The sequence below is a fragment of the Schistosoma mansoni genome, chromosome 4 (assembly GCF_000237925.1).
Source record: "Schistosoma mansoni strain Puerto Rico chromosome 4, complete genome".
NCBI lineage: Eukaryota > Metazoa > Platyhelminthes > Trematoda > Strigeidida > Schistosomatidae > Schistosoma > Schistosoma mansoni.
Genome location: NC_031498.1, coordinates 31,659,045 through 31,681,476, shown reverse-complemented (window position 1 = coordinate 31,681,476; position 22,432 = coordinate 31,659,045). Strand labels below are relative to the sequence as shown.

The 22,432-nt window shown below is 40.8% G+C and overlaps 2 protein-coding genes across 2 annotated transcripts; one reads left to right on the top strand and one right to left on the bottom strand.

Moving 5' to 3' along the window:
* Positions 1-1,577: 1,577 nt before the first annotated feature.
* Smp_053820 (putative preprotein translocase secy subunit (sec61)) lies at positions 1,578-9,384 on the top strand. Its single transcript, XM_018797502.1, has 8 exons — positions 1,578-1,607; positions 1,651-1,995; positions 2,026-2,135; positions 2,169-2,322; positions 2,356-2,516; positions 2,549-2,689; positions 2,725-3,115; positions 8,943-9,384. The coding sequence occupies exons 1-8, from the start codon at positions 1,601-1,603 to the stop codon at positions 9,059-9,061; spliced, it is 1,428 nt and encodes a 475-aa protein (XP_018652537.1). The 5' UTR covers positions 1,578-1,600; the 3' UTR covers positions 9,062-9,384.
* A 7,299-nt stretch (positions 9,385-16,683) lies between these two features.
* Positions 16,684-17,244, bottom strand: Smp_053830 (putative 40s ribosomal protein S14). Its single transcript, XM_018797501.1, has 2 exons — positions 16,904-17,244; positions 16,684-16,867 (listed from the first exon to the last, which is right to left on the bottom strand). The coding sequence occupies exons 1-2, from the start codon at positions 17,215-17,217 to the stop codon at positions 16,723-16,725; spliced, it is 459 nt and encodes a 152-aa protein (XP_018652536.1). The 5' UTR covers positions 17,218-17,244; the 3' UTR covers positions 16,684-16,722.
* Between the last annotated feature and the right edge of the window lie 5,188 nt (positions 17,245-22,432).

Below are 22,432 nucleotides of genomic sequence, written 5' to 3'. Positions count from 1 at the left end.
GATTGAAATGAATAAAATGTTTTGCTTACAATAATTAAAGGTCATTAAATGTCATAGAGGTGTACAAATAAATAAGGTGATATGATGAGTATTGATGAATAAAATAATGAGAATATAAGATATAAGTGAAGGGGAAATGGAGTAATAATAATAGAATGATGATAATAATAATAATATTAAGGCCATGGCAACGATAATGATAAGACATATTTCTTTTGTACGCATCGTTCTGGTTTGAGCTCATGGATGGTAAGAGCTTCGGCTACTTTTAGGAGTTGGATACGAAGAAATCTAGGTAGATTTGAATGAATCATATAAACAACCTTAAAATCAGACTGTGGATCCGTAGAATGATTACAGTCGATTAGGTGTTCAAGCATAGAACTCCAAACTGCTTTCCTTTCACCCTTGTAGAACCAAATTGGGATATGTTCCCGTATCTGAGTTGAAAGCGAGCGCTGACTACGACCGATGTACCTTGCTCTACAAGAGCAGGGGAACTGGTAGATACACATAGAGTCGACCAGACGCGGAAGCTTATCTTTTGAGGATACAGAAAATAATTTCTCACCAGTAAAGGTTATTCGCAGTTTAGCAGCATTAAATGTTCTTTTAATCGTTGTTATTAAGTGATTTTTGATCACGTCGGATGTTCGATCACCCTTAAACTCTAGACCGGTTCACAGAGAAGAATATGAATAGAATTAGCTTCGACAGGAAACCTAGTTGTTCCGTAGCTCAATTTAAGCCAGATAGAACTAGATGAGCACAAACCGATGTATTGTAAGTGGAATTCAAAGTCAAGCAGTCCTCAACACAAAGGAATGATTGGCTCATGCAAACACCATAGTTGCTTCATTGAGGATACTCACCACCCTTAGGCTGGTTGCCGTGGAGATGAGTTTGACCACATTTCTCCATACGAGTCTGACGGATAGTACAGTCACATTCAGCGTGTGCTGATGTTTTTGTGGGAGTTAAATGTGTTGATGAATTCCAATGATTTCTGTCCAACGTGGAATTTTCATTCTGTGCTACATCATGAATTGTATACAAGTTAATATCAAACGTTTTTGAATCTCATCCAGTTTAGTCTGGGCTTCTCTCTTGTTGACTTTCCTTTGTGAAGAAAGATCGAGTTTCAGAAAGATGTAAGTAATTACTTATTAAGACCCTAATAGGTATCAGGGGTTTTCATTCATCCGATCCTAGAATCCCTTTACAGTCACTGGTAGATGGAGACAAATAGTACCGTCGAGTATCGCCTCAATTCTTAGCAATTTCCTGAGGATTTGGTCTGAAAAAATGCTGCAACAAATGCCCAGACATTTACCAGGCCATGTAAGTGTCTCATTTTGGGGTTAGGGTACTCAGACTCCATCAAATAGATTGTATCCACTGGTAATCCCATTTATTAGCTGAACTCATTCCTACAAACATCGCCAAAAATATAAAGACTACATGTCCATTTCTAGGTCTGATCACAAATAAATTAGCTGGTTCAGATCGGTTAGTGACAAAGACATTGGATGATGAAAGTTGTTTGTTCATTTCATTTCATGCATACTAACCGCCACGCATTGTGATTTTGGTGTTGACGATGACTGGTTTGTCATATGGGTTTTTCTGTTTTATAACTATTTCACATAGTCAAGTTTTTGGATATTGTCAAGCCGTTTTGTGCAATCCTACCGGAGATCTCCCGCCCTGAACGGAAGATTCAGTTTAGAGAACGTGTGTTATGGACGGGAATAACTTTAATGATATTTCTGTTTTGTTGCCAAATACCACTCTTTGGCATCATGTCGTCTGAATCTGCCGACCCTCTTTACTGGCTTCGAGTGATTTCTGCGTCAAACAAAGGGACACTTATGGAGCTTGGAATATCTCCAATAATAACATCTGGTTTAATTATGCAGCTTCTTGCTGGGATACAAGTGCTCTCTGTTGGCGATGCACCGAAAGACAGAGCTTTATTTAACGGAGCTCAGAAATGTAAGATGTCATAAATTTCTAACATTCCAGTATTCGGTATGGTTATAACTGTTGGCCAAGCTTCTGTGTATGTTATGTCCGGAATCTATGGTGCACCAAGCGAACTAGGTGCAGGGATTTGTCTGTTGATAATCTTCCAGGTTTGTTGTTGTTTTTGATCACTCTTGTTTAAGCTGACATTCGCAGGTCTCTTGGTTTTGATGTTGGATGAACTTCTTCAGAAAGGTTATGGTTTGGGTTCTGGTATATCTTTGTTTATTGCAACTAATATTTGTGAAACTATCGTGTGGAGAGCAATAAGCCCGACTACAATTAACACTGGACGAGGTAAATGTTAATTTTTTACCTTTACTTTTCCAGGTACGGAGTTCGAGGGTGCTATAATATCCCTTTTCCATCTACTGGCCACTCGTACAGATAAAGTCCGCGCACTAAGGGAGGCGTTTTATCGTCAGAATCTCCCAAATCTAATGAACATACTTGCAACTATTCTTGTCTTTGCTGTTGTTATTTACTTCCAAGTAAGTTTATTTACAAATCTCGAATTCTTCAGAGCTTCAGAGTCGATATTGCAGTCAAGTCAATCCGATATCGGGGGCAATCAACTTCATATCCAATCAAACTTTTCTACACGAGTAATGCCCCGATCATGCTTCAGAGTGCGCTTGTCTCTAATCTTTATGTAATGTCACAAGTGAGTAGCATTGAATGTTCAAAAGATTTTTGTAGATGTTAGCTAGCAAGTTCCGAGGTAACTTCATTATCAATCTTCTGGGTGTTTGGTCTGATGGTGAAGGAGGTTCTCGATCTGTACCTATCGGAGGGTTGTGTTACTACATGACGCCTCCAGATTCCTTAGGCGATATGCTAGTAGACCCTATACACGGTATTTTGTATATTGCTTTTATGCTTGGGAGCTGTGCGTTTTTCAGTAAAATATGGATCGATGTCTCAAATTCCAGTGCTAAAGATGTAGTTAAACAGCTCAAAGAACAACAGACTGTCGTCCCAGGACATCGGGAGAATTCAATGGTGCATGAGTTGAATCGTTACATCCCAACAGCAGCCGCACTTGGTGGTCTATGTATCGGCGCTCTTTCAGTATTGGCGGACTTCTTAGGTAAGATGGTAATTTTAGTTTCTTGCGTTGTATTTTAGCAATTACTTCAAAAACCAATAGTAGCCATCAGTTGACGAAAACCTTTGTCACATCTTTACGTGAATCACTAAGTGGATTAATAACAATCTGAGTAAAACACTTACATTTACAACCACTGGTTCACAGGTTTGAACAACTAGGTTAAGTAGCTTTAATTGCATTCACACGACGTATGGAACTCCCAAAATTAGTACATAAATATAGTTAAATGGCATTCCACGTTAACCATGTGTAAATATATATCTATCTAGTTACTTTGAAGGGTGTCAAAGCATTCGAGGTGTCTTCGTTTCCCTAGAAAACAGTTGATTGGTTACGATGATGTAGCTTCAAGTCAGTGGCAATAATGAGAATTTATTCTTGCATAAAGTTTAAAGATTATTATTCTATGTATTCTGCTCCATATTTCCACGTAGGTTTTTCTACCTTCTGTTCTCAGAAAATGTTGGTACATTAATTCTTACTATTTATCTCTTTGGTTCTGTTTCTCCGTGCTAATTTGAAGCGTGGCAACATGCAACGATACAGTTCTTTTCAGGTCCTGAATTACTTTCGTTTATTTGTTCACTCGTGATTCTTCACGATCTCTACTCTGTATATCAATCTTCCCTGTAGGGTTGTTACTTTGTCTAAATTTCAAGCCAAACGCCTACTAAGTTACTATATCCTACGTTTAATACATACGTTTTATGTAAGTTCCTTATATTCGTTCATGTGTGATATTACTTACTTACGCCTGTTACTCCCAATGGAGCATAGGCCGCCGACCAGCTTTCTCCAATCCACTCTGTTCTGCCACTTCCTTACTAGTTCTATCCAGTTGTTGTTCATTCTTCTCATGCCTGTCTCCATTTCTCAGCGTAATATGTTCTCTGGTCTTCCTCTCCTCCTTTGGCCTTCAGGAATCCATGTGGAGGCTTGTCTTGTGACGCGGTTGGGTGATTTCCTCGATATGTGTCATATCCAATTCCAGCGCTTCTTCCTGATTTCTTCCTCCACTGGAATCTGGTTTGTTGTCTCCCACAGTAACTTGTCGCTGATAGTGTCTGGCCATCTGATCCGAAGTATCTTGCGTAGACAGCTGTTAATAAACACTTGTATCTTCTGGATAATGGCTTTCATAGTTCTCCACGTCTCCGCCCCATACAGTAGAACTGTCTTCACATTTGTATTGAAAATTCTAACCTTGGTGTTGGTTGACAATTGTTTTGAGCTCCAGATGTTTTTCAGTTGTAGGTATGCTACTCTTGCTTTGCCGATCCGCGCCCTCACATCTGCATCTGATCCACCGTGTTCATCAATGATGCTGCCCAGATATGTAAAGGTTTCCACATCTTCCAAAGCTTCTCCGTCAAGTGTAATTTGATTAGTGTATATTGTATTGTATCGGAGAGTCTTGCTTTTCTCTTTGTTTATATTGAGACCTACTGCTGCTGAGGCTGCTGCCACACTGGTCGTTTTCTACTGCATTTGTTGTTGCGTTTGTGATAGAAGAGCCAGATCATCCGCGATTATTTATTTATTTATTTAAACACATATATATTGGTACAAAAGGGCACCAGGTACATATGCGCCACACTATTTGTGTGTGTGGGCTGTGATACTGCCCGGGTGCCCAAACCGAAGCAGGGATCATCCGCGAAGTCCAAATCGTCAAGCTGCATCCTGCCTGTCCACTGTATCCCGTGATTTCCTCCAGATGTTGACGTCTTCATAATCCAGTCGATCACCAGGAGAAAGAGAAAGGGTGAGAGTAAGCAACCTTGTCTAACACCGGTCTTTACTTCAAACGAGTCAGTGAGTTGTCCTCCGTGGACGATTTGGCAGTTTAGTCCATCATAGGAGTTCCGTACGATATTGACTATCTTCTCAGGCACGCCGTAATGTCGAAGAAGCCTCCATAGTGTCGTCCTGTCCACGCTATCAAATGCCTTCTCGTAGTCGATGAAGTTGATGTAGAGTGATGAGTTCCATTCGATTGATTGTTCCACAATGATACGTAGAGTTGCGATTTGATCTGTGCACGATCTATCCTTACGAAATCCAGCTTGTTGATCTCGAAGTTGGGCGTCCACGGAATCCTTCATCCTGTTTAACAATACTCTGTTGAAGACTTTTCCTGGTATTAAGTGAAGAGTGATGCCCCTGTAGTTGTCGCACTTGCTCAGATCGCCTTTCTTTGGTATCTTGATCAGAAGTCCTTTTTTCCAGTCTGTTGGTACTTGTTCTTCATCCCAAATCTTACTGAAGAGGATGTGGAGTATCTTGGCAGATGCTGCTACATTTGCTTTCAGTGTACATGTACAGTGTGACAGTCATGTCTAAATATGCATACTGAGATGCAACTTGATGTTAATCGCTTTGTCCAGTACTGTATACTTGATAATATACAGTAAGAAATTCTCAAAATAAATGTTTACCAACTGTCTAAAGGTTGATTGTAAGAGTGTGTTTTGAGCTGATGATCGCGTTTCGAAGTATTCCTCGGATAGCCTAGTTACTAAAATGGTAACATTATCATTATTGTAATTTATTAATCCAGTATAAGTTCGAATACTCAGCTTTGATCCCGGACCGAAGTAGGCAGAGCAGAATTTGAATCCGTTACCTAATAGGTGATTTAAATGTTTTAACTATAAAGGTATTACTTCAAGTCATTTATTCATCTTATAGGGTTAAAGACACCGGTTCGTAGCGACTGATTTTGGGTGTCTTTGAAATGTTGTTAGTCAGTCAGCTACAACATAGGACCAGGCACATATATGCGTCGGTTCAAGTTGCTACACCTCATCAGACACCAAATTCATAGATGTAGTTACTTTGATGGTAGTAATATATAAATGATATATAATGATATGATACATGGAGAAAGAATTAGTTCGTAGAAAGGTATAAAATAATATCACCGTTTAAGGGAAGAGAGTGTATGCACCTACGTCATTGTGATTGATTCTGAGCCATGTCAACCAGTGTCTCCAACCATTTGTTACGATAGTCGCTCAGACCCCAACCAAGTTGTCCGCATCTACCAACATCACTCAGATCAGACATTAGTGACTTCAAGCACTGATGCCACGTTTCAGTTTGGCCACCCCTAACTTTCTTCCAACAATTCCCAACACTAGTCAGCATTGCGCGTCATGGTAATCGGCGAACTGTCATCTGATTTTACAACCTCAAGTGGTGTCCGACAAGGTTGTCCACTATCCCCATTTTTGTTTAACTTCATTATAGACCTATTGCTGGAAATAACACTCTCTTCGACTGGATTTTCAGGAATTGATCTCCTACCAGGGGGTCCACTAAGCGACTTAGAATACGCAGATGACATAGTCCTGTTTGGTGAAGACGCTGACAAAATGCAGAGTCTTCTATTGGAACTGAATAATAATGCCAGGATGTTTAGGATGCGTTTCTCCCCATCTAAACGTAAATTGTTACTCCAGGTCTGGCCTGCGTCAACACCTGAACTAAGGATAGGGAGCGAAGTAGTCGAACGCGTCGACAACTTCACTTATCTTGGAAGTCTGATCAGCTCTAATGGGTTGGTGTCTCACAAAATCTCAGCACGGATTCGGAAAGCTTGTTTGGCTTCTACCAACTTGCGTCACCTATGGCGAATACGAGATATCCGTCTATCCAGTAAGGGACGAGTGTACTGCACAGCAGTCCGTTCTGTTTTACTTTATGACTGTGAAACATGGCCATTAGGAGTATTTGACCACAGATGCCTTAGAAATATTGCTCGCATCTGCTGGGATCACCGGGTAAGTAATAGTGAGGTTAGACACAGAGTATTAGGGAATTATGGTAAACCAGTTGATGAGCTCATAAATCTTCATCGACTGAGAAGGTTGGGCCACGTGTTACGTATGCCTGAACACCGATTACCACGATGCGCTATGCTGACTAGTGTAGGGGATGGCTGGAAAAGAGTTAGGGGTGGCCAAACCAAAACGTGGCATCAGTGTTTGAAGTCACTAACTTCTAGTCTGAGCCATGTTGGTAGATGCAGGCTACTTCGTTGGGGTCTGCGTGATCATCGTGACCAATGGTTGGAGACTCTGTGTGACATGGCTCAGAATCGATCACAATAGCGCAGGTGTATACACTCTTTATCTTCCCTTAAACCTTGAAATTAAAATTACTTCATAACTTTCTTCCTTCCTATACTATATCCTTATATACAACCTTTCTTTTATATACTACCACCACTAAATTAACTATTTCTATGAATCCGGTGTTCATCTTGATGTACTAACAAGGTATGGCAACTTGGAGCGATGTATAAATGTGCCTGGTCCTACGTTGTAGCTGACTGGCTGACTAACCGGTGTTCAGGCATACGTAACACGTAGCCCAACCATCTCAGTTGACGAAGATTTACAACCTCACCAACTGATTTGCCATGATTCTCTAACGCCCTATGTCTAACCTCACTATTACTTACTCAGTAAATGTTGGCAATATTTCTAAAACATCTGTGATCAAATACTAGTAGCTTACGAGTATCTTCTACCCTTAATGGCCATGTTTCGCAGCCGTAAAGTAGAAGAGAACGAACTGTCGTACATTATACAGGTATCTTGCTTTCTCCTTAGGTGACGTAAGTTGGCAGAAGCCAAACATGCTTCGAAACACTGATGTATTGTAGGACCACTACAAACATTTTGATATTAGACACAGTGGTAAATTGTTCCAAGGTTATAGGTCTACAGCAAATGAGTTGATAGGGGTGTTTCTTGAGCACAGTCATCACCTATTTCATGCTACTATTCAAGCGCAAGTAGGTTCATACTTTCCACACCACTATTATACATGTTTCCTTGGTTTACTACTACTGTCATGTTTATTTTTTCACATATCTTTCCTGTTATTTCCTTTTTTGTTCTTGTGTGAATTGTGAAAGCTTGTTCCAACACATTTGTAATAGATTCTACTCTTTTTACCCAAGATCTCAGTCGTTTGAAACGCACTTTCCTAAGAGTAGACTTATTGTAAGTTTCATACTGACCCTCTACTTAAGTCCCAAAATCTTGATAATGAATAATGTAAAAGCTTGTAATTGTCACTACTGTAAAAATACAGTTCTTGTTATTGCTACATTTTATATAAGCCGGCCAAATATTGAGTCAGTCAGTCAGTCACAACGACGAACTTCGTACGTACGTACATCAGTTCGAGTTGCCATACCACATTAGCACAGAGATAAAGTTGTCCATTCAAATCCCATAGTGGTAGAAGTAGTAAGAGTATAAGCATTATGTGAAAAATTAGGGTTTGAAGATGTTATTGAAGGAGCATAATACAGTGAACTAAATTTGAAAAGAGAAAAAGGATAGGGACATGAGGAATTCAGAAGGTTAGAATTCGGCAGAACACAAAAAGTGGATGCACCTTCACCATCGCAAACGATTTTTAGCCATGTCATTCAAGGTCTCAATATTGAGTAGAGAGCTCATTAATACAATCTCCTGTTCCCACCAGAGCATTTGTGGAATCCCACCAAAGGGTGATAGCTTAGTGCTTTTTGACCTTCTGTCACTAAATTCCAGGTTCAAACTCCGCTCTAACTACTTCAGTTTGGAGACCGGCCAACTTAATTAACCCTCACACTTAGGATGTAGATCTTACCCAAGTAAGTACCTGGAAAGTTAGTTGACTAATTAGCTTTTTATATTAGATATGACAAGCGTTCTATGCAAATTTTGTATACTAAAAACCTAACAATAATCCCAGTGATGTTTTACTAATTTAGTCTAATCACAAATTAACTTATTTGTTTCAGGTGCTATTGGGAGCGGAACAGGTATTCTCATGGCTGTCACAACAATCTACCAATACTATGAAGTATTTGTTCGAGAGCAAAGTGAGATGGGTGGTTCAATGAGCTCTTTGTGGTTATGAGGAAATATCACAAGTCTTTCTTATGTATTCAAATTCGTTTTCGTTGTATGTTCCAGTCTGTTACATGTGAAATGATCGAGTGGTTAAAGACATAGATTCGGATTGTATACTAAAAGGCTTTAAAAAAAGGTCAACATATTTTGATTGTATATTTTAGCATTTTTTTAAAACCAGTAGTTATTGGTCATCACTCACATAATAATAAATGTTTGTTTTTTTCTCTGTGCAGTATTTATGTCCTAATATCAGTCCAACATGTACATTTTGATCATTATCTACTGTTTTGCACTTTAATTTGTGATCATTAAATATTTCACTCCTTCTTTAGTTCTTTTTTTCAAAATGTGAAGGTAGGGCGTTTTTACAGTCAATGTAAAACTAGTCATTAATGGTGATTGATTTTGAGTTATAGTACGAACTGCACCATCAGTTATATAGTGCTGCATGAAGTAGCAGTTGAAAAATGTAGATGCTGTTGAATTTCTGTGTATAGCGTTGTTGATTTCGCTAATACACCCGGTTACTCACGTGCCACAATCGATCCAGATTAATAAGTACCGATCGCACCGTATATGCATTTGACTATTGACATTCACATAGGTCGAGGGTTTGGCGGGTAGCCTACCGTATAATTATAATTCTGTCACTGCATTTGTGTCGTTGCAATGGTAGACTCACCGAGCAAACCTTAGATGATAGGTTTTCCTCGCTAAACTGTCGGTCGTGAGAACATGGTGTGTTGGATTAACGAACGCTGGCCTATTGAGTCGTAACGGGTCGTGGTGTCTCGAGAATGTGATAGCATCTTGTAACGTGGTATCTTTGATTACCTCTTAGATTGTGCGAAATTCCATTGAAGAATTGCCGGCGTCATCAGTTGTGGAATATGCCCCAAAGTACCGTATATTGCTAACCAAATTGTTGCGTTGTCAAGATACTTCTTAGAAGTATTTAGAGCGAGGTAATATCTGTTACAAGTAACTACCAGTATAGCGGGCTTGTACTTTTCTCCAAAACAACCCTTTATTGTGTACTCTATCACAGGCTTGTGAATCACGTGTACCAGACAACTATTACGCCTCAACAGTAGATACTATTTGTGAACAGCCATTATTGCCAAGCGAAGATCGAAAATCACTGACAGTCACGTGGCCGCGAGGTTTATTGGAAAATATCAGTGTTCAAAATTATGTCATGGATTCGAACAACTTACGGTCCATACCAATTATAAGTATCCTTTACAAATAGAAGGGACAAGGATACACAGTGGTATTTTTGGGGGATCGTCACATAAGAAGGCTTCTCACCCTCTACATTAGAATAACTCACGTCTGTACAGATTTTACGATTTCTATGAAGACTATGAAAGACCCACGACTGAATCGCCCAAGGCACAGATCCACCAAAGACATCTTTCTAAGCTACAAATTTTCACCGTGTCAAAGGCGAGCGTATCACATAGAAGCAAAATATCATAGATTAAAGTGTTGATGAAATAAAGATTAAGAAATCTGGACAGAGACATCAGAGGTATGATTTACGATTCTGTTTTCCTGTTCAGTTTTTGAAGCCAACCACTAATAGTAACTTTTAGTCCTCACGACTCAAGCACCAGAAATACCATTCGGTGGAAATATAGATATGAAAACTGCTCGTCCTGTCCTTCCTTGTTTGTCAAAAAGCTCTACTGCATTGCGAATCCCTGGTGAAAGTTACGCTTCCTCATACTTATTCTTTCAAAGTTACCGGTTAGACAATCGCCGCTTTCTCAGGGAACCTACTATACTACCGTTAGTAGACCTTTCTGCTTTTTTAACCACTAGATCACAACTTCGAGTCCTGATACAACTACTTCGGCTTGGTCAGGTCTAAAACACTTCTAGACGTCACTTGGAATATACCTCGAAATTAAACGCACGAACCTGTCCTCAGTAAATGGGTAACATGACAACCTCGCACCATTCCTGTCAACTCAGCTCTTAGAGGGAACTTATCTGAGTGATTTCTGGGTACGAATATCTGTGAGAGTATTGCATTGTATATGATATGACATAACTAGATGATTTCTCTCTGATTCACTTAGATCAAACTACTTGAAATGGTAGCCACCTCTCAAACTTGTACAGTGAGGCTTAAGATAGAATACATTTCCATCTTTGAACCTTTTCTAAGAAATCTATAGCTAGATGTATGTCAAAATATTTGCCAAACACTTCAACGACAACTAGATTTATTTGAAGGATGTCAGAACTAAGACATCACATCTTTTGTCGGAAAATAACGCCTAGAGGGTATCGGTGTCGTGTTTGCAGCTCATCCTCTACATTCCATCAAACGATTATTGACACGCTTAGAAGTTGGACTCAGTTGAGAACAACCTAACTTCCCTGTCACATGCACGATTTATGGAGCTAAATTACGGACAAGGCCCTTAACACAATTGGTCAGTTAGCTACAGCGTAGGACCAGGCACATTTATACATCGCTCCAAGTTGCCATACCTCGTTAGCACAACAAGATGTACACCGGATTCATAGAAGTAGTTAATTTAGTGGTGGAAAGATATATAAGGTTGTATATGAGGATATAGTATAGGAGAGAAGACAGATATGAAGAAATTCAAATCTCAAGGTTTAAGGGAAGATAAAGAGTGTATACACCTGCGCCATTGTCAGTCAGTCAGTCAGTCACAACGTAGAACTTCGTACGTACGTACATCAGTTCGAGTTGCCATACCACATTAGCACAGAGATGCAGTTGTCGATTCAAATCCCATAGTGGTAGAAGTAGTAGGAGTATAATCAGAAATCCAAAAGATTAGGGGTTTCAAGAAATTATTGAAGGAGTATAGTACAGTGAAATAAATTGGGAAAGAGAAAAAGATAAAGACATGAGGAATTCAGAAGATTAGAATTTGGTAGAACACAAAGAGTGGATGCATCTTCGCCATTGCAAACGATTTTGAGCCATGTCATTCAAGGTCTCTAACCATCGGTTGCTGTCATCTCGCGAATCCCAACCAGGTAGTCTACACCTACCAACATGGCCCAGTCCACTTGTCAGTGACTTCATTGATTTGTGCCACGTTTTGGTCTGGCCACCCCTAGCTTTCTTCCAACCTACTCCTACACCATGAAACATTGCACGTCGGGGCAGTCGGTGGTCGGGCATACGTAACACATGTCCCAGCCATCTCAACTGATGAAGTTTCACTACTTCATCAATCGATTTGCCATCCCTACCTAGTACTCGTTTCCTAACAACTGCATTACTTACCCGGTGGTCCCAGGATATACGAGCAATGCTTCGAAGACACCTATGATCGAACACTAGTAGCCTACGAATATCCTCTACTCTTATTGGCCATGTTTCACTGCCATAGAGTAGGACGGAGCGAACTGCTGCACAGTAAACCCGTCCTTTGGTTGCTAGACGGATATCTCGCCTACGCCATAAATGACGCAAGTTGGCGAAAGCTAGACGAGCCTTCTGTATCCGTGCTGAGATTTCGTCACATACCAGACCACAAGGGCTGATGAGACTCCCAAGATAAGTGAAGTGGTCTACACGCTCAACTACTTCACTCCCTATCATTAGTTCAGGTGTCGATGCAACCCAATCCTGAAGTAACATTTTGCAATTCGAGGGAGAGAATCGCATTCCGAACATCCCTGCATAGTTGCTTATAGTGGTCAGAAGACTCTGCATTTTGTCAGCGTCTTCACCGAGTAAAACTATGTCGTCGGCGTATTCCAAGTCAACAAGTGAGCCTCTCGGTAAAAGTTCAACTCCTGGAGGTTTAGCTGATGAAAGTGCTATCTCTAAAAGTATGTCAATGACAAAGTTAAACAAGAATTGGGAGAGTGGACAGCCCTGACGAACGCCACTTGAGGTAATCAGTTCTGATGACAGTTCGCCATAGGCTCTAACTCGACCAGTTGTGTTCGAGTAGAGAGCCTTTATGAGGTTAATGTACTTCTTTGGTACCTGACGTAGGGTGAATATCTGGTCTATACAACCACGTCCAGGTCGAAAACCAGCCTGATTTTCTCTAGTCTGCTCTTCACGAGCTTTGGTTAGGCGACCTAGTATTATTGAAGCTAATATTTTAGACACTATATTAGTTAAACTGATTCCTCTGTCATTGTCACAGGAGGACTTTTGTCCTTTCTTATAGACTGGCACAATCAGTGATTGGGACCAGTCAGATGGAATTACGTCCAGTTCCCAGATTCTACCTAAGACCTCAGTCAGTCTCACTGCTAGTACTGGACCACCATCCTTAAAAACCTCAGGGGTCAACCTGTCAGGGCCTGCTGCTCTCCCTCGCTTCAGATTTCCTATAGCTTTTTCAACCTCGCAGAGGGTTGGAGGACTTACATCAATTTGCCATTCAGGACGACGGGGATCGTGGGTAACTGAAGTGTGGCTGAAGGCCAGTTGAACTGATCCCTAAAGTGTTCTGCCCATCGAACCAATCTCCTGGATTGAGAATGAATGATATGCCCATCTTTATCTGAGATGGTTTCACTGATACTTGGGTTCCTAATACCGGTTTCTTTAACGAGTCTGAATAGCTGCCTACTGTTACCTATTGCCGCTGCCTTTTCCATCTCTCTTGCTTTCGCTACCCACCAATGTTCACCATCATTACGTAAGCTTCTTATTAGCCTGCGCTTAAGTTGACTCCGCTCTTCGTTATGTTCAGAGCCAGGTGGGATGAGTTTACGAGCATCTATCAGTGCGGTAGATGCTGCCGAGATCCATTGTTTCTCCCTAACGTTATGGTTTACCTTATTAGCGGATATCACTGCTGATTCCACAGCTTTTCGGATGTCATTCCACGCTGCTTCGGGGTGGACACAACTTACATGGCTGCCTAACTGTTTTTCTAGTTGTTCCTGAAATATATTCTTAGCTTGCCTACCATTAAGTAGAACCCTTAGAGGCTTCCCTGCAGTGTCTTTCCTACGTCCAGTAAGACGCAGACAAATACGTGCTCGCACTAGAGCATGATCTGAATCTAAGCATGTGCCCCAGAATGAGCGACAGTCTTCTATCGAGCCCCTCCATCGGTGGCTGATAGCGATGTGATCTAATTGGGTCCAACGTTGGGACGAATTCGGGGGTCGCCAGGTCAAAAGATGTTTTTCCTTATGCTTAAAGTTAGTATTTGCAAGAAATAGGCGGTTATCTGAGCATAGCTGCAACAGACGGTCGCCATTATCTGTTCTTTTCGCCATGACACCATAAGATCCACCCAGGTGTCCTTCCCTTTCACTTAGTTTACCTACTTGAGCATTAAAGTCACCTGCTACTATTACTACATCAGAACGCCTAGCTTCTCGGAGAAGGTCAGAAAGTTTCCTGTAGAACTCATCTTTTATATCGTCTGAGCTGCAGTCAGTGGGAGAGTAGGCAGAGACGACGAAGAGGCAACGACGAATTTCCCTATCTTTCCGAGTCCTTACTGATCCGTTTAGTCGAACAGCGCATAGACGACTGTCTACTGGGATCCAGTCTAAAAGAGCTAGTTCTGCCCTAGGACTTAATGCTATACCTACTCCAGCGAGGCCACGGGAAGCAGCGTCAGGGCTTTCAGATACACGGAGCGTGTATCGAGATGAAACTTTATTTTGATTAGGTGCGGTCAAATGAATGACACTACTCGGATCTTGTATGCGCGTTTCGGAGACGCAGCACACATCGATGGTGTAAGATTCTAGAGTTCTAGCTAAGGAAGCCTGTTGTCCTATTTGGCACAATGTTCGGACATTAAAAGTTCCTATATGTAGTTTAGAGCGTGGTTTCAAGAGACCAGGAATAACGTTCTGTGTACTCGAATCGTTTGCCCTAGCGGTGCGACGCGATAAAAGGACGTGGGAAGGGTTAGTCGAGGAGATAACAGAGTTATTAGGTGTAGGAAGGATTTGAAAGCGACCAACTTGGTCTTGTGTGCAGTTAAGGGTATGAGGGCTAGTATCACTTCCCGGCTGCCCACACCGTGGAAGGGTATTTCTCCATTGTGATCGATTCTGAGTCATGTCACACAGAGTCTCCAACCATTGGTTACGATAGTCGCGCGGACCAAGTAGTCTGCATCTACCAACATGGCTCAGACTAGAAGTTAGTGACTTCAAGCTCTGATGCCACGTTTTAGTTTGGCCACCCCTAACTTTCTTCCAACACTAGTCAGCATTGCGCGTCATGGTAATCGGTGTTCAGGCATACGTAACACGTGGCTCAACCATCTCAGTCGATGAATTTTTATTTATTTATTTAAACATACATATTGGTACAAAAGGGCACCAGATACACATGCACCACACAAAATAATGAGAATGGGAGGAGAAAGTTAGAAGATGCGTATATATAAAGGAAGAAAAAAAAGAGGAGTAATGATGGGGGAAACTGAAATGTACAACCAGAACTTTTTCAGTTAAGAAGTGCAGTCCTACAAGACTGGCAGGATTCTAATGAAAGGTTCAGTCGATGAAGATTCATGACCTCATCAACTGATTTACCATCATTTCCTAATACCCTGAGTCTAACCTCACTATTACTTACCCGGTGATCCCAGCAGATGCGAGCAATATTTCTAAGGCATCCGTGATCAAATACTAGTAACTTACAAGTATCTTCTACTATTAATGGCCATGTTTCACAGCCGTAAATTAGAACGGAGCGCACTGCTGGGCAGTATACTCGTCCCTTAGTTGATAGATGGATATCTCGTCTTCGCCATAGATGACGTGAGTTGGTAAAAGCCAAACGGGCTTTTAGAATCCGTGCTGAGATTTCGTCAGACACCAACCCATTAGGGCTGACCAGACATCCAAGATAGGTGAAGTTGTCGACGCGTTGGTGACAAAACTGGTTAACTATTCATAATAAGAAAGTGATAGGTTCATCTCCCAATGTTTTATCATTTGATGCTAGGGGACCATATAGATATTCCACATCTTAAATGGGGACATGTCTCATAAAAACCCACCACAAAGACTGCTGGTCATCCCCATTTATCAATCTGATTTGATTTCTGGTGATATGTAACTTCGGAGTTAACGTGATTGTAGCGTAAACTAATTAGCTGGTACAGAAGACGTACTCGGTGTATCAAATACAAACCTAGAATTACGTTGTAAAGGCAAAACTATATCATGAGGTGCTACTTAACTGCAACAAAAAGTAGACTGATGGGCGAAGTTTCTTGATGCTTACCAAAAATGTGTTTAGTTCAGCCGGTATGATTACACAGCCTTAATTTTCACCAAGAAACTGATAAACAAATGACTATTTAGCGTCGTGATTATTCGAGGTGTTCTCCTTGTGACCGCCTGGCTTTGCAATGTTAGCAGGGCTCATGAATTTTTGAAAAAGGTATAACTTAAGTAAGTGGTCGTTTAGGTTGCATCAGACGGTAGCAACTACTAAAGCAAATGTTTGATTAATACTTTGAACCACTAAAATCTTGTTCACCTAATCAACTACTGTGAACATCATCACAACTACGAACACATCAAAAAATATATGGATAACCTCAAGCTACAATGCTTGTCTCATCTAATTTCAGGCGAAGCACTTAGTATTATTGAGGTAGTGAAGTCTCAGAAAACATGAGATAATCAAGTCAAACCATATTGTATTCGACACGTGAGTTATTACAAACGGCGACCTCGACGACCTCCTTTGCGTCGCGTGCTATCAGTTGGAATAGGTGTGACATCTTCTATGCGACCGATGCGCATTCCTGAACGTGCGAGGGCTCGTAGGGCAGATTGCGCAGCAGGACTTGGGGTACGGACCCTAAGATCATTAGAAAAACAAGGAGTCGAAGCTTACTTTGTTCCACCAGTTGCTCGGATACGGATATGTAGGGCGTTTATACCCAATGTTTTGCATTTTTCTGCAACATCTTGAGCTGCAAGCATAGCAGCATACGGACTAGATTCATCGCGATCGGCTTTGACTTTCATGCCACCCGTGACACGAACGATTGTTTCAGCACCTGTCGCATCCGTTACATGAACAAATGTATCATTGAATGATGCATAGATGTGGCAAACTCCGAATACGAATTCGCCCTCTGCAACTTGAGGACCCAAAGAAACTTGTTCTTCGACTACCTTCCTAGCTCCTTTACGCTTTGCCGCCATCACGCCTGCAAACGAATAGTGCTCGAGTAGCGTCGATCATGAGAAGGTTCAACAAAATAATCACTGTCCAAAAATTTATGAATTTTCACTCCTCATTTTAATAGTCTCTATGTTTTTCGAAGCCTTCTCCCCAACAGATAAACTCATGAGACTGTTGCTAGACTGCTGAGATTGGGAATCATACTCATACAATTGCCTAACCTCTAGCAAGTCTGTTTGATACGTTTTTGCGGCAGCAACTATCGACTTGTTAGCCTAACCAGCGTAGTCATCAAACTAATGGAAGAGATAATTTGTATAGCTATTTTAAAACATATGGAAGGAAATAATATTTTACCCAAGGAACAAGATGATTTTGAGAAGGACCCATTATGTTTGATAAATTCGCTCGTTGAAAGAGAATAGCGGACCGCAGCAAATAATAGTTATGTCCAGGCAGATGTAATTTTCAAAATCCAAACAAGGCCCTTGACAGGGTCTATTACATGAATCTTGATTAAAGCCCGGAAAGTTTCGGAATCCACTAAGCAATGAGTCCTTGTCTCAAATATGAGACGAATATGCTAGAATGAGCTCAAAGGCGAGAGGTCAGAATGGTAAAGGGTTTCTCCAACCTATCTTATGGAGATAGAATAAAACACAGCAACCTAGTTCCATTGACTTACTTTAGGTTTCGAGATAATTTAATACTGGCTTACCATATGCTGAACAATGATCCTGGCATTATTGTGTCCCACCTTATCCTTCCATTTAGAACTCCTCATCGGAGAGGACATTCTAAGAAAGTCCAAAAATGGGGTTAAATCACTCCCGTCTGTAGTTCCATTTCCCACACAGAGTGGTGACGTGATGGAATTCTCTACCAGAATACGTAACATCAACATCTGCTGGTTTATTTAAAGAGTTTGAATCTCTGAATCGCTACAGATCGCTAGGATTAATAGAGGTCGGTCGATATCCTATCCTTACTACTGAAGACCGAAGATGTTTCGATATGAAAGTAATTATCCTGCCAAATTTTGGACATTTTTATGTACTTGTGATTGATTTGTTCCTGAATACGATAAATGTGGGACATTAACAGTTTTAAGGCGGACACTAGTAACTTGTAGATAAATGCCAGGTCATTTCGGATCAACATGCATAATAAACTGAACAAATTATTCTAAATTATGCTGCCTCAATTTAAAAGTCTAAAGACCACGGTGGTGTGAACTCCACTGCCATAAAAATTTTGGTGTCCAGATGGCTGAATACCTTACAAATTCCTCAGGTTTTGGGACAAAGGCAGTAACTAGCTGACAGTGTACAGTGATTTCCAAGCCATGAATGAGTTTAACCAGTGAGAAACGTGAAATAAATCAAAATGTGTCTGATAGTGCATCACTAAAATATAAATCTAACTATTAACTTCCTATGAACTCTAAACGAATGTACTGTCTTTTATTTTTACTGGATTCGTCTATTTAACAACGCTACTTGAAAAGCATCTTATGTGCAAACTAATGTAAATTATAGAAAATGACTGTATTATTATTATTTATACACATAAACATTGGTATAAGGAGGCATCAAATATATATGGGCCATACAAGCCATTTGATTTGTGTGAGATCTGGAATACTGTCTCAATGCCCAAACCGAAGCAGGTGGTTTTCTTAGGGGGCCTGACCTAGAGCCTTCTACCTAAAGGTCTGACCTACAAGGTAGTGGAACAACGTCAGGAGATGCAATCTTATGGCAGCCGGTGACTAACAGTGGGTTCGTACGCTGTTTGTATCCTCATGATCCTGGAGCTCATATGCACCATTGGTTTGGAATCAGGGTTTTCCAACTCATTTAGGTCGATGCCCCGTACACACCAACCCGGTTAAAGAGCCGGACATTCGCTAGTCTTCCTCTCAAACTCTTAAACAATACCCCTGGCGCGAGAAGGCAAGGAGTAGGTTTTCCCTGATATCGGCTGCATGCGCGTGGCCATGTGAGAGCAGTTAGAGGATGAGAGTTAATTTTCCTTACTCCCAGCCGTAACAGGGCGGTCAGGGGCTCTGACAGAAATATAATAGTACTATTGCTATTATACCGGGACCACGAATATGCACAATGATAAAAATTACATCATATATTCATAATAAAAGTAACCCTAACCCCAAAACAGCACTCTGATAAAATAATAATTTATTCTCAAACAACAGTCTGGTACAGTAGGCATGCCAGTTCACAGACAAGATCAAGTCGTTACAGAAGATACAGTCTTCGTTGTAGTAGGTTACTCAGTTAGCTTGATAATTTGCAAAATACATTGGTCATAGAATCATGGGGCATAACACTTCTAACATAGAAATGTACACAATACTAGTATGACTTGCAGAAGACTGTTAACCTCTACTTTCCGGTTAAAAATTGAGTTCATAGGTTTATGGGCTAATTCGACATTAGCACATTTATCTTTACTATTATGATAATGGGCCTAATTCGAAAATTGTAGACTTGTCATGATGTGACTAATCTATAAGATCTCACGTGGAAATTACATCGCGGTCCACAGTGACTCGTCGCATTGTGACAATGAGCAATATGTTTAGTACTTCTGAATAACATATTTGGACTAGGAAGGGAGTAATATATTTGATACAACAAGCAGGGGGCTACATAGAGTGGCTAAGTCTGCATGGCTGAGCCATGCTGTACAGACCAACTGTTCCGTCGTTCACCATTTTCGACCTTCTCTATATGTTACGTGTTGAGTGTAAATCTCAGTAATTATGTGCTCAGCTTCGATTGCACATGATATGTATGCCTTCAAGATTTGCCGCACACAAAGGATGATCAAAGCCTAACTCCCACTGACAATTTATATTTTGCTGTTCGAGTAAGACATTGCTAATCTGGGAGGCTACTGGCCTTCTGGTGTTAACCAGAAAAAAGCTGGTGTTATTTGCACTGGTAACATGAGTACCGACGGCGAATAACGTGTCAGTGTAGCTAAAGCTGTTACGCGATGGGCCAAACACTCGACCACATGACATGGCAAAGGAAATTTTCTTCTAAATAAAAAAGGAGCGCAATACCACTGAATATTATAGGTCATGATTCCAAAGCAGTATACGAAGCCTCGAATGAAACTGTCACTGTTTCAAGTAGTTTCGTGTGGCTGTTCTAATTGTCGGGAAATGGACGACAGTGAGAAAACAAAGGAGATAAATAAAAAAAGCCACAAACGGTGCTCTTTTGGTTGATAAGTCTTTGATAAACTTCCATTCTGAGTCACATACCAGACTTAACTCTGGTATGGCGATAAGAGGCTTGATCTCACCGAATATCACCATAGGTAATTTGCTGGAATCGAACGATCTCGGTCAAAAAATTAGACACGCGCATGATTTGGAAATGGTCAAGACATTTATCTGTATAAGCTTACCGGATAACTTTATAGGAGTTCACATCAAAAGCTGATAAGAATAGGTAAGAGGACAAAAGAAAATAGTAAAGCTCAACACATGAACTCCTTAATGTAATTCCAGAGCTGGAGGGACAACAGATTCTTCTGTTAACTAGCACTCGAAGCCAAAATATCATATTTATATATATGTATATTTATATAAATATATATAATACACCTGTTGTTTTGCACGGACAACAAAAGAGAAGTAGCAAAGAGGATGACAGAAGAAAGAAGACTAGCTATACTTTTCATTTCAGGAAGTTGTATAGCTCAAATTGTACAGTACTTAGTGTTGCGAAGGGACAGGAATTGAAAAAGTAACAAGTGATAGACATACACATACAAGTACGCACAAGCTTCATAAGCGTAGAAATACAAGGGCATAAAAAACATTTCCAATGAAAAGAATAAAGTTATTTTGACGGTTAAAACGACTCAATAGTTACATGCCGTCAGAGTAATTAAGATCTGTTCAAAAGCTAGGGTGAGCCATATGTGTATTGGTACTAAGCACTACAGGACTCAGGAGATTATTTCATCAAAATTTACTGATATTTCTCTTTCGCTTATTAAATATACCCAGGTTCACACTTAAAGGCATCGGTGATACACCAATACTATGTACGGAAAGCCGATAATAGAAAGTTTCTTTAACGTCCACATCCACTTCAACCATTCGAATAAATCTAAATTACATCATGGTTTTCGAACCTTCACACTATGACCTGTCTCAACCAAAAACTCGATAAAGGAAGTTTCTTCTATATCCCTTTTCAAAATGGTACCCAGAAGAAAACTTCCGGAACCCAAAATCGCAAGGCTCGGTCGGTTTCCAGCGCGAAAGACGACCTAACCTCCCAAGTCGTCCTCAACCCTCCGGAATCCCATAGTATGCCTGATGCGACTATAGTCACTACTCCAAAGAACGTCGACGATTGGGCACAGGTCGTAAGCAATAAACGACAAAACGACGTAAAAGGGAGTCTTGCCCCTATCAAAGTAGTCGAGAAACTGAAGACTGATCACAGCGACAGATCAGTCATTTTTTATAGAATCAAGGAGAGTGAAAGCTCTGAACCGAAAGCTCGTTTTGAGCACGACATTGTGTTGATAAAACAACTACTCAACCAAGTTATGCCCCAAAACATCTCCGGAGTCACCTTGCTAAAGGTGTTTAGACTAGGAAACCTGGCGCACCTGAAGCCTAACCAGTCTAGACTGCTCAAAGTAGTTTTCAAATCCCCAAACGAACGCGACTTAATCTTACAAAATGGACACAAATTAAAGGGTTCAGGAGTTTTCCTCCGTAAGGACTTACCGCTGGTGGACCGTGTAAAAAGACGGGAAGCCGAAAAAGAACTATAGCTCAGATTAGACGCTGGCGAAAAAGACTTGAAAATTGTAAATTTTCGGGTTGTGAGGCTTCAACAGCGGATGATGCCGAATCCACTTTGAATGAAGCACGAGGCCACTTAAATAGGCTTCGGATCTGTTACACCAATGCCCGGAGCTTGCTCAATAAGCTATCGGAACTAGGTGTACAGATTGACTCTACTAAGCCAGACATAATCGCAGTCACAGAAACTTGGCTGACGCCGTCCATAGATAGTAGGGAACTTGATCTCGAGGGTTTTACATTAATAAGGGCCGACAGAATACAAAAGCGTAAAGGATGGGGAGTAGCTCTATTCATTAGGAATGCTATTCCATTCACCATTATCGACAGTGTATCCCATGAGAGTGGGACGTATGAATTAGTTAGCTGCCACC

Coding starts and splice junctions, on each gene's coding strand:
- Smp_053820 (XM_018797502.1), top strand. Junction 2,690..2,724: donor ATCTTTATGTAATGTCACAA/GTGAGTAGCATT, acceptor AGATTTTTGTAG/ATGTTAGCTAGCAAGTTCCG. Junction 3,116..8,942: donor AGTATTGGCGGACTTCTTAG/GTAAGATGGTAA, acceptor TATTTGTTTCAG/GTGCTATTGGGAGCGGAACA.
- Smp_053830 (XM_018797501.1), bottom strand. CDS start 17,217: ATGGCGGCAAAGCGTAAAGGAGCTAGGAAGGTAGTCGAAGAACAAGTT. Junction 16,868..16,903: donor CGAGCAACTGGTGGAACAAA/GTAAGCTTCGAC, acceptor TAATGATCTTAG/GGTCCGTACCCCAAGTCCTG.